Source organism: Salmo salar, chromosome 01 (assembly GCF_965601325.2).
Source record: "Salmo salar chromosome 01, fSalSal1, whole genome shotgun sequence".
Classification (NCBI taxonomy): Eukaryota; Metazoa; Chordata; class Actinopteri; order Salmoniformes; family Salmonidae; genus Salmo; species Salmo salar.
The window spans coordinates 35,503,095-35,520,345 of record NC_138291.1 but is presented as its reverse complement, the minus strand read 5'-3'; the positions used below and the strand labels follow the sequence as shown (position 1 = coordinate 35,520,345).

The 17,251-nt window shown below is 42.0% G+C and overlaps 1 protein-coding gene across 2 annotated transcripts; it reads right to left on the bottom strand.

Moving 5' to 3' along the window:
- On the bottom strand, positions 1 to 17,251 carry LOC106601320 (G-protein coupled receptor 68). Of its 2 annotated transcripts, none has more exons than XM_014193465.3 (2): positions 16,886 to 17,251; positions 1 to 8,289 (listed from the first exon to the last, which is right to left on the bottom strand). In XM_014193465.3, the coding sequence occupies exon 2, from the start codon at positions 8,181 to 8,183 to the stop codon at positions 7,092 to 7,094; it is 1,092 nt and encodes a 363-aa protein (XP_014048940.3). In that variant the 5' UTR covers positions 8,184 to 8,289; positions 16,886 to 17,251; the 3' UTR covers positions 1 to 7,091. The 2 variants fall into 2 exon arrangements, with proteins under 2 accessions (XP_014048940.3, XP_082829878.1); XM_082973752.1 differs by lacking the exon at positions 16,886 to 17,251 and adding an exon at positions 16,542 to 16,637.

The following is a 17,251-nucleotide window of genomic DNA, read 5'->3' as shown; positions in this document are numbered from 1 at the left end:
TTTAATTTGTTGTGCTGATTGACTGGCGGTATTGGAGGGAAAATATTTCCTCAGCATCAACGCCATAGTAAAACGCTGTTTTTGGATATAAATATGAACTTGATAGACAATACATGCATTTTTTGTTCTAACATAATGTCCTAGGAGTGTCATCTGATGAAGATTGTCAAAGGTTAGTGCATAATTTTAGCTGGTTTTCTGCTTTTGGTGATGCCCGTCTTTGCATTGACAAAACATTACACACAGCTATTTTCAATGTACTGTCCTAACATAATCTAACTTTATGCTTTCGCCGTAAAACCTTTTTGAAATCGGACAACGTGGTTAGATTAAGGAGATGTTTATCTTTCAAAGGGCGTAAGATAGTTGTATGTTTGAGAAATTTGAATTATGACATTTAATTGTTTTCAAATTTGGCGCCCTTGATATTTCACCTGCTGTTGATAGGGTGCGTCCCACGTTCCCAGACAGGTTAATAGTTTACTTATTTTTTAAGATGTCAATGCCAAACTTAACATGGTTCATCATGGTAATATCTTCGGTAACCCTAAACAGTTTCAAGCTGTTATGCCATTGTGAAGTGGATTCACAAAGGATTTAAATGGACACATAACATCTGATTTCCTGCTTTATCACTAACTCACCCATCTCTTAACAAATCCCTTAGCTTTTCTCAAACCATGTTAAGATATGTAGCATGGGCCTACATACCGAATTTGGTATTATATGGTTTTCCAAAATGTCCAAGTTGGAGGACAATCTATTCTGACGGACCTTACCGGTCTTTGAGGCAAATTTGTTCAGTACACCTATTGTACATTTTCTTTAGGAATATAGGGGAGTAAAAGTTGTCAAAAATATAAATAGTAAAGTATGATATCCCCAAAAACTACTCAAGTAGAACTTTAAAGTATTTTTACTTAAGTACTTCCATAAAAACTAAAAGCAGATCAACCCAACTGAATGGATCTCCAGAGTTAGCCATCCCTGAGACAGGGTCTGGCATCTCAGACATCTGTTAACAATGAAGTAAGGTACGGCGGAAGTTTATGCAGGAGGACTTTATAAATAAAGAGTGCAATGCATCAATCTACGATACTTGAAAGAGTGCAAGCCTACGTTCTGATACAGAATACAGTGACGTGTACTGAACCTATCGCCCACCAGGTGCTTTTGCTCTCTGAGCCTGACGTGAGGAAAACTCTCAATAGAGTAAACACTCACAAAGCAGCCGGCCCAGATGGCCTCCCAGGCCGTGTCCTCAGAGTGTGTGCTGACCAGCTAGCGGGCATCTTCTCTGAAATATTTTAGCTGGTCCTGTCCCAGGCTGTAGTCCCCACTTGCTTTAAGGAGACCCCCATCGTCCCAGTGCCCAAGAATAACAACGTGACATGCCCAAATTACTATTGTCCCATTGTGCTCACCTATGTCATCCTGAAATGCTTCGAGAGGCTGGTCACGGCCCATATCAAGGCCAGCATGCCAGGCACACTGGACCCACTCCAATTTGCCTACTGTTCCAACAGATCCACTGAAGATGCCATGTCTATCACTATTCACACAGCCGTAACACATCTGGACACGAGGAACACCTATGTGAGAATGCTGTTCATTGACTGCAGTTCAGCAATCAACACTATTGTTCCCTCCAAGCTCGACACCAAGCTCAGAGCCCTGAGTCTGGACACCACTCTCTGCAACTGGATCCTGGAGTTCCTGACAGGCAGACTGCAGGCTGTGAGGATTGGCAACAACACCTCCTCCACACTGACTCAACACAGCGTTGTGTCATCAGTACTCCCTGTTCACCCACGACTGCGTGTCTTTGCACGACACCAACTCCATCAAGTTTGCTGACGACACCACGACTATAGGCCTGATAGCCAACCATGACAAGTCAGCCTATAGGGAGGAGGTAAGTGAACTGGCATTGTGGCGTCATGACAACAACCTCTCCCTCATCGTCAGAAAACAAAGGAGTCGATTGTTGACTTCAGGAAGCATTGGAGGGAACATGCCCCGATCCACATCAATGGGACTGTATCAGTGAGTTCCTCGGTGTCCACATTGTCATGAACCAACACCATCACCACTCTTGTCAAGAGGGTGCAACAGCGTCTCTACTTCCTTCTACTTGTTGAGCTAACCACAAGGTGCCGGGCTAACAGAGGTATTGCCAGATATATGAGAAAGATGTGAAGAGAACATTTCTGATTAGACCAAACTGATATGAAAGGAAACAGCAAGAGGTCATAACTTCAGCAGAAGAAGAAAAACACGCAGCGAGAAGGCATTTCATGCATCACTGAGTCAGTCGGTCACTGCTAACGTCAGGCATGACTGCATGGTCACAAAGCAAATCCCTCAAACAGCAAGAGAAAATAAAATTAAACCAATGAACTGGTTACAGTACTTGCTCTACAGATTTATGTTCATATTTTCATGATGTGGTTAAACATACAACATTTAAACAAATTACATTTGATCCCATTAGAGCCCCTGTGAAATATTATATAAGAGTCAACAATATTGTTACACTGGCTCCTTCTGTGTGAATTTATTGACCCCTGGGTTCTTGTTCTGCTTTGAAATACTTTGATTTATGAACTCTGAATGTCTCAACGTTTGACCGCTTAGAACAACCAGTCCATCCTTCAGTGATTTACAACTGCATAATTCACAAGTGAAAAGCCTATTTCTCGCTCGCTCTCTGTTCTGGGAAGATGTGGTACTTTAAAACCAAACTCCTAATGTAAGGAGGGAAAACATGCAGCAGAAAATAATCTGTGCAGAGTGTGAAAGGTCAGCTACGTTAGTTCCCATGTGGGTCGTTTAACCTGGAAATACTCAGGCTGTGTGGCCAGGACATGGCCTGGGAAGACATGGGAACAGGAAAAGGGATGGGGGCATCATGGGGCAGTTCAAACTAAGACATCCTTAAGAGGGGCAGGATAAACCCCTGGGAAAGAGAGTGCAGTAGAGAACACTGAACAACTTATGCTAAACACAGAAGTCAAGTAAGTCAAGACCTCTGGGGTACTACGGAGCTTGCCCCGGTGCTGATGCTTCCCTTTAGGCTCTCAACCAATGATGTATGTATATACAGTATGTCTATGCTCTCCACACACCGTCAGTTATGAATCTGAGCTGAGGAATCCTTACGTACCCCTGAAACTGGGAGCAATTCACATATATTGAGCAGCAAGAATCCCAGAGGGATTCTTGTACATTGAACATAACTACTTGTACATTGAACATAAATATAAACGAGACATGCAACAATTTCAAACATTTTACTGAGTTACATTATATATAAGGAATTTAGTCAATTGAAATAAATTCAATTGGCCCTAATCTCTGATTTTAAATGACTGGGAATACAGATACGCATGTGTTGGTCACAGATACCTTAAAAAGAAAAAGGTAGGGGTGTGGATCAGAAAAACAGTCAGTATCTGGAAAAAACTGTCGTACACGTCGACCCACAGCATCCCAAACATGCTCAAATCGGTGACTTGTGGTGAGTATGCAGGCCATGGAAGGACTGGAACATTTTCACAACTCCAGGAATTGTGTATAGATCCTTGCGACATGGGGCCGTACATTGCCATGCTGAAACATGAGGTGATGGCGGCGGATGAATGGCACGACAATGAGCCTAAGGATCTCGTCACGGTATCTCTGTGCATTTAAATTGCCATCGATAAAATACAATTGTGTTCGTTGTTCGTAGCTTATGCCTGACCATACCATAACCCCACCGCCACCATGGGGAACTGTTCACAACGTTGACATCAGCAAACCGCTCACCCACACAACGCCATAAACGCTGTCTGCCATGTGCCCGGTACAGTTGAAACTGGGAGTCTTCCGTGAAGAGCAAACTTCTCCAGCGTGCTAGTGAAGTCGATTACGACGCCGAACTACAATCAGGTCAATACCCTAGTGAGGACGCAGAGCACACAAATGAGCTTCCCTGAGATGGTTTCTGACAGTTTGTGCAGAAATTCTTTGGTTGTGCAAAGCCACAGTTTCATCAGCTGTCCGAGTGGCTGGTCTCAGACAACACCGCAGGTGAAGAAGCCGGTACTGGAGATCCTGAACTGGCGTGGTTACACGTGGTCTGCAGTTGTGAGGCCGGTTGGAAGTACTGCCAAATTCCCTAAAATGACAGCTCTGGTTGACATTCCTGCAGTCAGCATGCCAATTGCACGCTCCCTCAAAACTTGAGACATCTGTGGCATTGTGTTGTGTGACAAAACTGCCCATTTTAGAGTGACCTTTTATTGTCCCCAGCACAAGGTGTAATGATCATGCTGTTTAATCAGCTTCTTGATATGCCACACCTGTCAGGTGGATTATTATCTTGGCAAAGGAGAAATGTTCACTAACAGGGATGTAAACAAATTTGTGCACAACATTTAAGAGAAATGAGCTATTATGTGTATGAAACATTTCTGGGATATTTTATTTCAGCTCATGAAACCAACACTTTATATATTTTTGTTCAGTGTACTTAAAAATAAACAAACAGGAAATAGAGATAAGTTTGGTCAAGAGGCTATGTTGATATGTCGTATCTGTGCTGATATGTCGTATGAATTCAGAGTCACTCCCAAAACCAAAAACACACAATGAATATTACATAATGTGATGAAAGATAAAAACCTGACAATGTTGCAGAAAGAACTTGGTAAGCAAGATAGTTTTCAACTCAGGCTTATACACAAGGCAGCATCACGTGTGCATGTGTCCTGCACATGTTAAAGAAAGCATAAAACATTCATTTAAAAACAAAAAGCATCATATTCATATGTTATACCTTAATTATAAGACTTTTACTATGTCATATGTCCAAGGCCACTGTAACAGAATGACACAGACTGTATGCCAGACAAAAACCATTGATTGCAAAGTTCAACAAAACATACAGCTCTATGCACAAGGACTATTTTTAACAATTTCCACTGAATATTTTACAAATACATTTACTGGAAGAACAGTGCAGATGTAAAGTTTGGTAACAGAATGCCAATATAATCTCCCTCTGTTTTTTTGGACCATGTTTTACTCCAAATTAAGATTCAAAGATGTCTGCAGAAAGAATCGGTGTCAGCTATGATATGACAACTTGAGTTAGATTTTTTTTTACTTTGGTTATTGAACTACAGTAAGTGAAGTGGATTAACACCCGGAAACAGATGGTCACATCATGAGACCCTGATCTGTATTATACCGTAGTGTATAATTATGAATGTCCTTCTCCTCATTGTGATGTATCCTGAAAAAGTACACAAAGGTAGAACAAATGTAATATCCCTCTTTGCATGTTTGGGTATTATTCTACACAATGGCTATTATTCTAATGAGCTCCGGCCCCAAACAAGACCAAATTTGGTTGGTCCAGTTCGGACCAAATCTGTACCAATCATAGATGTCATTATTTCACACGTTTGGACAACAAAGTACAGCATCAAAATACAGCACAGTAGAGCAGAGTACAGTACAGTTCAGTACAGTAAAGGTCAGTACAGTACAGGTCAGAAAAGTAAAGGTCAGTACAGTACAGTAGAGTAGAGTTCAGTACAGTAGAGTTCAGTACAGTACAGGTCAGTACAGTACAGGTCAGAAAAGTAAAGGTCAGTACAGTACAGTAGAGTTCAGTACAGTAAAGGTCAGTACAGTACAGTACAGTAAAGGTCAGTACAGTACAGTAGAGTTCAGTACAGTAAAGGTCAGTACAGTATAGTTCAGAAAATTAAAGGTCAGTACAGCCTAGTATAGTTCAGTACAGTAAAGGTCAGTACAGTACAGGTCAGAAAAGTAAAGGTCAGTACAGTACAGTAGAGTTCAGTACAGTAGAGTTCAGTACAGTAAAGGTCAGTACAGTACAGTAAAGGTAAGTACAGTGCAGTAGAGTTCAGTACAGTAAAGGTCAGTACAGTATAGTTCAGAAAATTAAAGGTCAGTACAGCCTAGTATAGTTCAGTACAGTAAAGGTCAGTACAGTACAGTAGAAACAGACATCTATGACTGGTTTAGATTTGGACTGACAAAATGTAAACTACTTTTCCACGTCCAAAGACGTCCGGTGTCAGTCGGTGCTCAGTGGGTGAGAGGGCCAGTTACAGTAAATGGAAATAGAGAGGGCTCATGAGAGTCATGGCTAGGTGTCAATAAGAACCAGGAGAAGTGACTTCAACTGGAGAGAGAGAAGAGAGACAGGGAGAGAGAGGGCGGGGTTGTCCAGACTGTTTTCACACTCTTGCTTTGACCGCCACACAACGGAAAGAGAAAGAAAACAGTTATGAGCTGAACATACCAGTATGCCAGTAGAAGGGAGGACATTAGCAGATGACCCACCTGGTTTGTAACTAGTATGAACTCCCATTGCAGCCAATTCAGTTGCAGCCATTCCGTTACCAATTTGGTACCAAAATGACACGTTTTAAATCACTTAATAAATCATAAACCAAATTGTTATCAGTAAAAACACTAAAACCGGTAGGTCTACCTTTAATTGTTACTTATGTGAACTTTCATTATTCTCCCTCCTCATGAGGGAGAGAAATTAGAAAATATCTTAAAGATATGTTTCTGGTAAGAGAATGACTAGACACTAGGCAACATTCCTTAAACTTACAGACGTCAAATAATTTCTGCAAAACTAAATATATAGATATTACTTGGAAGGGTCTTTACTGCAACATTACTGGGTTTTGATGTATTTCTAATACCTTTAAGACTTTTTCTGGTAGATGTTTTATAAGACCCCTTTTCTATCTGTTTGAACAGAAATCAAAGCCTTTGCTTATTCCACATTTTTTTTGCATTGGAAATGGTTGAAAAATGTATATATGCGTTAATTTCTCAAAAATATAGACTCTTAGCTTTCATTTGACAGCATATTTGATGGGTTCCTATGAACCTCACGTTACTGCTCATGGGACTGCCCACAATCATATCATTGCCCAATGTCTCATGTCCAATGTCCTGTCACTGTATGTATTTTTTCCCCAACCTTCTCTCTCCAAATCCAACCCTAGCTCATAGTCTAATAATCAAGTGTCTTTAGGTCCTTCAAAAGAGCTTCATAAAACCCATGTATTATTAATATTACTACTAGACGTCAGCAGTGTGACTGAGACTTTTCTGTTCTCGTTGGAGGTGGCCACCTCGGAGTCTGTACCTGTGGCTGTGATGGGGCTGTGCTGTCCCCTGTGGCAGCAGTAGCAGAGGGCCTGGGTACAGGCCTCCTGGGCTTGTTGGATCCCCTGCTGGGCCCTCTCACTGACGAAACAGTACAGCGCTGGGTCGGCCACGCAGTTGAAGCTGGTGAGCAGCAGGGAGACGTGGTAGTAGTTGAAGATGTTGATTATGAAGGGGCAGTCTCTTTCTAAGATGGTACGCACCAGCAGGAACACGTGGTATGGAGAGAAACACACCAGGAAAATGACAATGGTGCTGGTCACCAGGTTCTTGATGCGCGTTTTCTGGGTGCTTTGCGTGCCTACGCTTTTTCCGACCGCCCGCAGGACGCGGAGATATGACACGGACAGGATGCCTAGTGGGAACAGGAAGCCAACGGCAAAACGGTAGTAGTTGATTGGGTACTCCCACGGCTGCATGGGGTAGTGCTCAAAGCACACCGATTGGTTGGTGCTGTCCCTGCTTAGCTCTTTGTGTTTGAAAAAGACAACACCCACAGCAATCTCTTTCAGCCAGATGAAGGCGCTGGCCAACGTGGCTGCCCGCATACTTCGAAAAGCTGTGAAGCGGAATGGGTACACTACGGCCAGGTAACGGTCTATAGAGATACAACATAAGAATCCGATACTAACATAAATGTTTTCATAGAGCAGGAAGCCACACAGCTGGCAAAGCCACTCAGTTTGTCTCCAGTCATCTCCCTGGAAGATGTACTGCAGCCAGAGAGGCAGAGAGGCCAGGTAGAGGAGGTCTGACACGGTCAGGTTGAGTAGGTAGATCCCCAGCTCGTTCTTGTCTCTCAGCTGAAGCCAGGCATGGTAGAGGGAGTAGGCGTTGGTGGGAACGCCAATCAAAAGAACCAGGATGTAGGCCACAGAGAACAGGTACTGGTGGATCTCATGGCTGATGGTGCAGTTAATGTGGTCTGGCTCAGCCTCAGACATGTTGACTGTCATGGCAGATGTGGTCCACATGCTTTGTTCCTCTCTGTTAGCACCCACACAGTACCAGGCTGTGGGGCCCAGCAAAGTGAGTTTGACTCAAAACAACGACAGTCCCGGCCATTCCACTCACTCAGCTCTGGAAGAAGAAGAAACAACAAAATGTCACGAGGAAAGGATTTTTGTTTTGTCATTGAGTTCCTGAAATCAAAATGATACAAAGAGAGTCCTTTGATAGAGTAATATAATAATGCACGGACTAAGAACAATCTGACATTTTTTTCAATTTTCACCCAAAATGACTAACTGCCTGTTGCTCAGGACCGAAAGGAAGGATGTGCATATTCTTGTTACCATTTGAAAGGAAACACGTTGAAGTTTGTGGAAATGTGAAATTAATGTAGGAGAATGTAACACATTAGATCTGGTAAAAGATGATACAAAAAAAAAAACATGCATTTTATATAATTGTTTTTCTCCATCATCTTTGAAATGCAAGAGAAAGGCCATAATGTAATATAGGGGTTTAGATTTTGGCCATTAGATTTTGGCCATTAGATTGCATGTGCAAAGTTTCAGATTGACCCAGTGAAGAATTGCAATACTGCACAGCATTTTGTATCAAGTCTGCCCAAATGTGCCGAACTGGTCAATTGATACATTTTCAAGTACATAACTACAGACAACATTCACAAATTATATGGTAATACAAAATGTACGTTTATACACTCCCAGGAATGTCATACATGATGGATTATTAGCTTATACATTAACTTTCACACATCTAGATGGCCGGGCAGTGTGGGTGTGGACCCAGAGACGGCATGGGATTCAACTGTAGAACCATGTTCCTACATTTGAATATAAAAATGTATTTTATCAAACTATGCTACGTTTTATCTCTGGGACCCTCAGGATGACAAATCAGAGCAAGATCACTGAATGTAAGTACATTATTTACCTTCAGAGGTGAATATATCAAACCAGTTGCTGTGGTAAAAGTTTGTTGTTGTGCACTCCCCTCAAACAATAGCATGGTCTTTTTTCACTGTAATAGCTACTGTAAATTGGACAGTGCAGTTAGATTAACAAGAATTTAAGCTTTCTGCCCATATAAAGACATGTGAATGTCCTGGAAAGTTTGCTGTTACTTACAACGTCATTATAGTCACATTAGCGCACGTTAGCAACAACTGTCACGGTATGGGGACACAGTAGTGTCTGGAAGAAGAAACAAAATGTCACAAGGATTTATGTTTTGTCATTGTGTTCCTGAAATCAAAATGATACAATGAGAGTCCTTTGATAGAGTAATATAATAATGCATGGACTAAGAACAAGGCTTTAGCAGCAGACTGTGACAATCTGAGATAGCTACTCACATCCTAAAAGGTGACTAGTTTCAGGAAACTAGGCATATGTCTCAAGTCACGACTTCACAGGAGAGGCATTTGAACTTTTATTTTTTAGATATTTTTTGTATGCATTTTTTGGCAGAAATGCCTTCTGGAACATTTGAACTTTCATGTTTTATTTAACCATGTACCTTAATAACAAAGTTGTATGTCATGTGTAAATACGAATAAAGTTAAAGTTAAATTACGAGCCTAGTTGGTTAAGCCACAGAAAAAGACAGGAACCTTCCCGCTAGCCATGATTGGCTGAGATAATGAATTGGCTGGACATCCTGAGAGATGAGTTTCAGATTGGTCTGCTGTGTAGCATCTTCTGTCTATAAAATGAGCTGCTCGTTATGTGCAATCCTTTCTACTGCAGTTTTTTTTTGAAAGATATAACGTTAGCCATGGAGAACTGCAAATGTGTTGCTACTGCTCCCAATAACATTGATCCCCTTAATTTATCAGCCGCTATCGACAAAGGTCAGTGGGAAAATTTGTGATGGACTACTTTCAGGAGGACGATTCTTATGCCATTGCACACGGTCAGTGTGAACCAGAGTGACTTGACACAACGGGCCAAATAAGCTGTACAAACAAAACTCAAACGACGTCTAATTTAATGAAAGGGGTTGCAGTCTGCCATGAAGCGTTCATTTTATTTTATAATTTTAGTTAATTACAAATTCTTATTTACAATGACGTCCTACCCCAGCCAAACCCTAACGACGCTGGGCCAATTGTACGCCACCCTATGGGATTCCCAATCATGGCCGGTTATGATACAGCCTGGAATCGAACCAGGGTCTATAGTGACGCCTCTAGCACTGCGATGCAGTGGCTTAGACTGCTGCGCCACTCGGGAGCCCCATGTATACAGTTAAGAGTCTAGCTACAGTTTCAGATATTATAAATTTCTAGAAAGACCAGAGTGAACACTTTTGCCTGAGATTGCTGGTGTTGTTTAGGACAGCACTGTGACAGGGGTCAACATCCCACAGCTTGTTGGACTGGAGGATGGTACGGTGCTGGTGGAAAGCTATGGCTGGTAACAACACCTGACTCTGTACTTCAGGCTGCTGCCACAGATCAAGCAGTACCAGCACTTCAGGTGAATATCATTTTCATTGCATGAGGTTATTCTTCTTATCTAAATTTGGGAGGAGAATTGATGTTATGCAAGGTTGTAATGTATTTTCAATTTGTTTTGTTATTTCCTGTTTTACAGCTTCGATGCACTGGAGCCTGGTGTTGTCTCCAAGGAGCATTTGGACTCAGTTGGGACCAGGTTTCAGCTGCTGAGCAACGCTGACATTCTTCCTCCCATGGATGGTCTGCCTGTACAAGCACCACTTGGACTGGACACAGCTAGACAAACTTCTCTTTTTGAGAAGATCGGGGAGTTTTGCGACGAAGAGACATCACATGACCTGCATCAAAGTCAAGAGCAGGACAGAAACAGGCTCTCCGAATAGATTCCCTTGTTCATGCGTGGTTCGGACAGACCAGTTCATCACTGGTGGTGAGTTCAGTCATCAGCACTATCTGCAGTGCCTCTATTCACATGACTCTCTCCTAACACAGACCATACGTTGCTGCTACTATTTATTTTTTTATCCTGCTGCTCTGCCACTTTACCAATTATTGTATGCATATAACTTACAGTTGAAGTCGGAAGTGTACATACACTTAGGTTGGAGTCATTTTCAACCACTCCACAAATGTATTGTTAACAAACTATAGTTTTGGTAAGTCGGTTAGGACATCTACTTTGTGCATGACACAAGTAATGTTTCCAACAATTGTTTGCAGACAGATTATTTCACTGCATCACAATTCCAGTGGGTCAGAAGTTTACATACACTAAGTTGACTGTGCCTTTAAACAGCTTGGGAAATTCCAGAAAAGTATGTCATGGCTTTAGAAGGTGTACCTGTGGATGTATTTCAAAGCCTACCTTCAAACTCAGTGCCTCGTTGCTTGACATCATTAGGAAAATAAAATAAAGAATCAGCCAAGATCTCAAAGAAGATTTGTAGACCACAAGTGTGGTTCATCCTTGGGAGAAATTTCCAAACACCTCAAGGTACCACGTTCATCTGTACAAACAATAGTACGCAAGTATAAACACCATGGGACCACGCAGCCGTCATACCGCTCAGGAAGGAGACGGGTTCTGTCTCCTAGAGATGAATGTACTTTGGTGCGAAAAGTGCAAATCAATCCCAGAACAGCAGCAAAGGACCTTGTGAAGATGCTGGAGGAAACCGGTACAAAAGTATCTATATCCACAGTAAAACGAGTCCTATATCGACATAACCTGAAAGGCCGCTCAGCAAGGAAGAAGCCACCGCTCCAAAACCGCCATAAAAAAAAGCCAGACTACGGTTTGCAACTGCACATTGGGACAAAGATCGTACTTTTTGGAGAAATGTCCTCTGGTCTGATGAAACAAAATAGAACTGTTTGGCCCTAATGACCATCGTTATGTTTGGAGGAAAACGAGGGAGGCTTGCAAGCCGAAGAAAACCATCCCAGCCATGAAGCACGGGGGCGGCAGCATCATGTTCTGGGGGTACTTTGCTGCAGGAGGGAATGGTGCACTTCACCAAATAGATGGCATCATGAGGACGGACAATTATGTGAAGCAACATCTCAAGACATCAGTCAGGAAGTTAAAGCTTGGTCGCAAATGGGTCTTCCAAATGGACAATGACCCCAAGCGTTCTTCCAAAGTTGTGGCAAAATGGCTTAAGGACAACAAAGTCAAGGTATTGGAGTGGCCATCACAAAGCCCTGACCTCAATCCTATAGAAAATTTGTGGGCAGAACTGAAAAAGCGTGTGCGAGCAAGGAGGCCTACAAACTTGACTCGGTTACACCAACTCTGTCAGGAGGAATGGGCCAAAATTCATCCAACTTATTGTGGGAAGCTTGTGGAAGGCTACCCGAAACATTTGACCCAAGTTAAACAATTTAAAGGCAATGCTACCAAATACTAATTGAGTGTATGTAAACTTCTGACCCACTGGGAATGTGATGAAAGAAATAAAAGCTGAAATAAATCATTCTCTCTACTATTATTCTGACATTTCACATTCTTAAAATAAAGTGGTGATCCTAACTGACCTAAGACAGGGCATTTTTACTAGGATTAAATGTCAGGAATTGTGAAAAACTGAGTTGAAATGTATTTGGCTAAGGTGTATGTAAACTTCCGACTTCAACTGTAACTACCCCATCACCAGTATCATTGATATTGTTCTTGTATATACAGTCTATTATTTTGTTCTCTCTCTAGAATTGACACCACCTAGTTTGATATTGATACTACGCAAGTAACCATTTCGCTGTAGAGACACATCCACTTAGCAAGAGTCTGGGTAAGCGTCATCTAATATTTGGACACTTTCTATTTACCTGGAATTTTTCCTTATTTTAGGCTTCTACTTTTACCACTTTTGGTCTTAATCTTTACTACACTACTCACTGTTTAGCACATGACCTCACATGTGAATCCTTAGAGATGGGTGGGGCTGGTTTAAGGGGATGTGAACAATGCTGAATTGGTGTAGACAAAGAAGAGCTCTCCACTAGGTACCAAAGCATTCAAGGGCCATTTTCTCAAATTACTTTCCCCATTGTTCCTCAACTGTAGTGTATGGTATACCATTTTATAGCTGTGTGTCTGCTTTTATCCAATGTAAAAAAACACCATTTAAAATGTTGCTACATAAGACCGAATCAAGGCGGTCGGTCACAAATAGCATAACAGTATCCTGTTACAGTTGCAACTATTGGCAAGCTTAACTTAATAATTCCAGACCTCCAATTAGAGTGATTCTTCTGTGCTGCTGTGAGTGACCTCAGGAGGACAGAGGAGAGTACAGGGAACAGTTTGCCCAACTTTATCTCAGACTAGCCCTCCACAAAAAGGCCTGCAGGACAGAGAGAAGATCTCAACATAACTTAGACCCAGTCAAAACTTCACAGCTTCTCAGGTAAGCCATGTGCTCTTTTGTAAAACATTAACACATGAATGACAAACCTAATGAAAACAACTTATATTATGCCTGTGTAGTAACGGTTTAATTACACTAGTAACAACACTAAAACATTCAGTGTGTGAGCATTAAAATACAGGGCATTGCTCTGTTCAGGCATGATGAATTACACACACTAGCTGGTGTGATTTCCCAAGAGCTTTTGCTGTTCTATGTGAAATGATTCTCTGCTTTATCACACAGGCAGAGATCGGTGAGGTCTGCACTCTACTAGCTGGCCTGGACTGCATGTATTGATTGGTGATTGCTACCAGGTGATTAGTGAGTCTGCCAACAGCCCTAAGCATGCAACCTTGGCAAACTAAATTGGAACTACTGTGGCTGTATATCAGAAATACAAGATAGTCAACCCAGAAACCATGGAAACGGGACAAGCAAGATAGTGTATGTCACATGACCAACATTTGATAAAGTTCCCCCATGTGGCCAAGATGTACTGTACTCATGCCTGGTGTAGTAACATGTGCTGCTGAAGAACAAGGAGTTTGTCTCAAATCAACATCATTATTCAAGAATGAAGGGATGAAATATTAAAACGCATCATTAGCCTCTGGTCCTTCCTACACTGTGATATTATTCCAAAAATGAACATGTCCATCAGTTACTCTGCGCTAACTTCTGTCCTCATATAACCTGTCTAAATATGCCCATGTGCAGATGGAGATTTGGATCAACACAAAGCCATAAACCATCCCCACTGAAACTGATGTGTAGCCACGGGCGTGTTCAGTAGGCAGGAAAATGTGAAACCATTTAGAACACACATTTGGTTGCAAAACGCTTAACTACGTTGTGCTGAACACAACAAATATTTGTTTAACCTGTGTTCCCTATTTCATACAACAGATCTCTGTAGTCGAGGAACAGCCAACCCTATAGAGGTGCTCAGGCTGAGGCTGATGATCTTGTTTACAGGCAGGTCCATGCATCGCACAACAAGTCCTGGAATTCCCAGTGGACCCTTAGCATGTAATGAGCATCCCTTTTCAATAAAGACAAGCCTGGAATAACAAATCTGTCCTATCTGGGCTAATTCAGTCTAATCACGTCTGACATGGAATTATGTACGTGTCTGAAATAGCACCTTATTCCCTATATCGTACCTTATTCCATCTATAGTGCAATACTTTTGACCAGAGTCCTATTGGGTCCCATTTCAGACACAAACCACAAGAAATCAAGTAAAGCGTCAACATGTGGTCATTCTGTATTTTCACACGCAAGACTATACACTTAGAAAAAATATTTCCAAAAGGGTTCTTCGGCTGTCCCCATAGGATAACCCTTTTTGGTTCCAGGTAGAACCATTTTGGGTTCCATGTAGAGCCATCTGTGGAAATGGTTCTACATGGAACCCAAAAGGGTTCTACCCGGAACCAAAAACAGTTCTTCCAATACCCACACCAGCATACCACTTGAAAAAAGCAATGTGCTGTATTGGTAATGCATTCTAATTTGAAGTGTTATGCTAGTGTGGATATTGGAACATGGCCCATGCCTGTTCCACAGGCTTATATCCTTCTCTGGTTCTATTCAGTTCAATTAAATACAGATTTATATATCCCATCAGGGGCAATTACAGAGCCGTGGAGGAGAAGCAGAGAGAGCAACAGGTGTACCAGGCAGCAAGTTGGTCATTATAACCACCACATCCTCATTATAATCATAATGTACACTCACATTAGTCCTTTGTTGTGTGATCCCATTGGGCAAAAGTACAGTACCAAATCATAATTGGTTTAAGAGGACATTAGCTACTGATTGATATTGCATTAGGAGGATTTCTAGTATTAATATTTTAGATCAATAACAACATTCCCTGTCCTTTCTGCAGGATGTGGCTGACATTATGGTCACAAAGAGGAGTCTAAGTGCATACCATAACTTGCTCTACCAGCACCAGACCAATAAAGACTGAACAATAAATTAGCAGAATACAAACATTACAGCACAATCAGACCTTTAGCTAATATTTTACTGAAAGTTTAAAGGATGTAACGTTGCTTGCTCAGGAAGTACCACTTCCTCCTGACTCTTCTAACACCGAAGCTCGATCCCAGGCCCCCTGCCTTGCTAGAACAAGTGACTGCTCTCCTGAAGCTTCTGCGTCTCATGAAAAGCTAGCTATTCGCTGGAGCAGGTGAGGACTCTTCAGGCTGAAGATTAAGCTTCACACATCCCCATGTGCTACATTCATCCCTCAAACTTCCTTAACAGTGACCCCAGCGTTGAGCTGAGTGCAACTGTAGATCTAGGTCACAGCACCACAGTAAATGACCGCACATTGCTTACTTAGAGAGTACCGCTTCCTCCTGATTCGGCGCACACCGACGCTTTAACCCAAGACCTCTGCTTCGCTAACACACCACCCTCCTTGACAACGTACCAACCGTTCGAGTTATCCAAAATGTACTAATAGGATAGCTCCATCGGTGACATTTCAAGCTAGCTGTGGAGTGAGTTTCCGGTGCGTTCTTAAATCTGTTACAAAAGCACTACTCTGAGTTGCCAATGAGTATTGAGATCCACTTAATTTCAGCAGTCTCTACTTTCCTTTCTAAAGAGTCATTTGGGGATTGTGTTTGTAGGAGACAAAGTCTGAATCAGTTCATAGCTCAATGCCAGCCAAGCTATTCATTCATAGACCAATGCCACAGGAGATGAAGCCTGGCAGCTCTGTGGTACCCAACTTTTGTCACCGGAGGGCATTGCTTGGCCCACTAAGAGAAACTGAGGGCATGGTTTGGCCCACTGAGAAGCTCCAATATGCATCGGCATATTTTCTTTTGCTCTTTGTTTGACTTCTTAACCTACTTAGTATTCTTGTGCTAAACTCCCCCCAAAAAGACTTATTCCACCACCGGTTGAGCAGAATTTGATGCATACTCCAATATTGGACAATGGTAAAATATAAAAATATTTTCTTGCACCTGTTAATCGCATTGGTCTCCATGCAGAACTCTTGTCCACTGGCTAACCTAGGGTACACACCACAGCACCATGCGCTTCCCGTTAAGTCAGCTACTGTAAAGATGTTCAATAGGATAACTGGATTTAGAAGGCGTTAATAGGATACATACAAATGCAGGCTATATAATACACAATCTAGGCTACTTCCCTCAGACGTCAAAACACAGGAAAGCCTATTGTACAATTGCAAATAGCACAACATTTAGGAATTATTTGCAAAGATAAATAAGCGCAGAGAAACTATAATAGACTAATTAAGCCACAAACGCCAATAATTAGCGATATACTAAAGATATGATTTTACCTTACCCACGCCTCTTGAAATAGGCTGTTTGCGGTCTTTGATGGTGAGAGTTGCTAGGTCTCTCGGCAGTAACTCTCAGTGCTCTGAAGAACCAAGCGCTTGGTTATTGACCAATCCGAAAGTAAGGCTGCTGTAGCACGAAAGAGGAGGCACTGTTCACATCTGGCGTTAGAGACCGGAGAGCACGGTGGTTAAGGGATTTATCTCAGTGTCACAGATTCTGTCTGAGAAACCCCACTTTCATTATAAGAATGCTGGTTTCCCTAGTGCCTTATTTTGTCAGCATATCTTCTTGAACTATATCATCATTCAGAGTAATTTCCTACCCCCTTTCCAGTACACTACAACCCTAGCCTGTGTGTCTAT

Coding starts and splice junctions, on each gene's coding strand:
- LOC106601320 (XM_014193465.3), bottom strand. CDS start 8,183: ATGTGGACCACATCTGCCATGACAGTCAACATGTCTGAGGCTGAGCCA.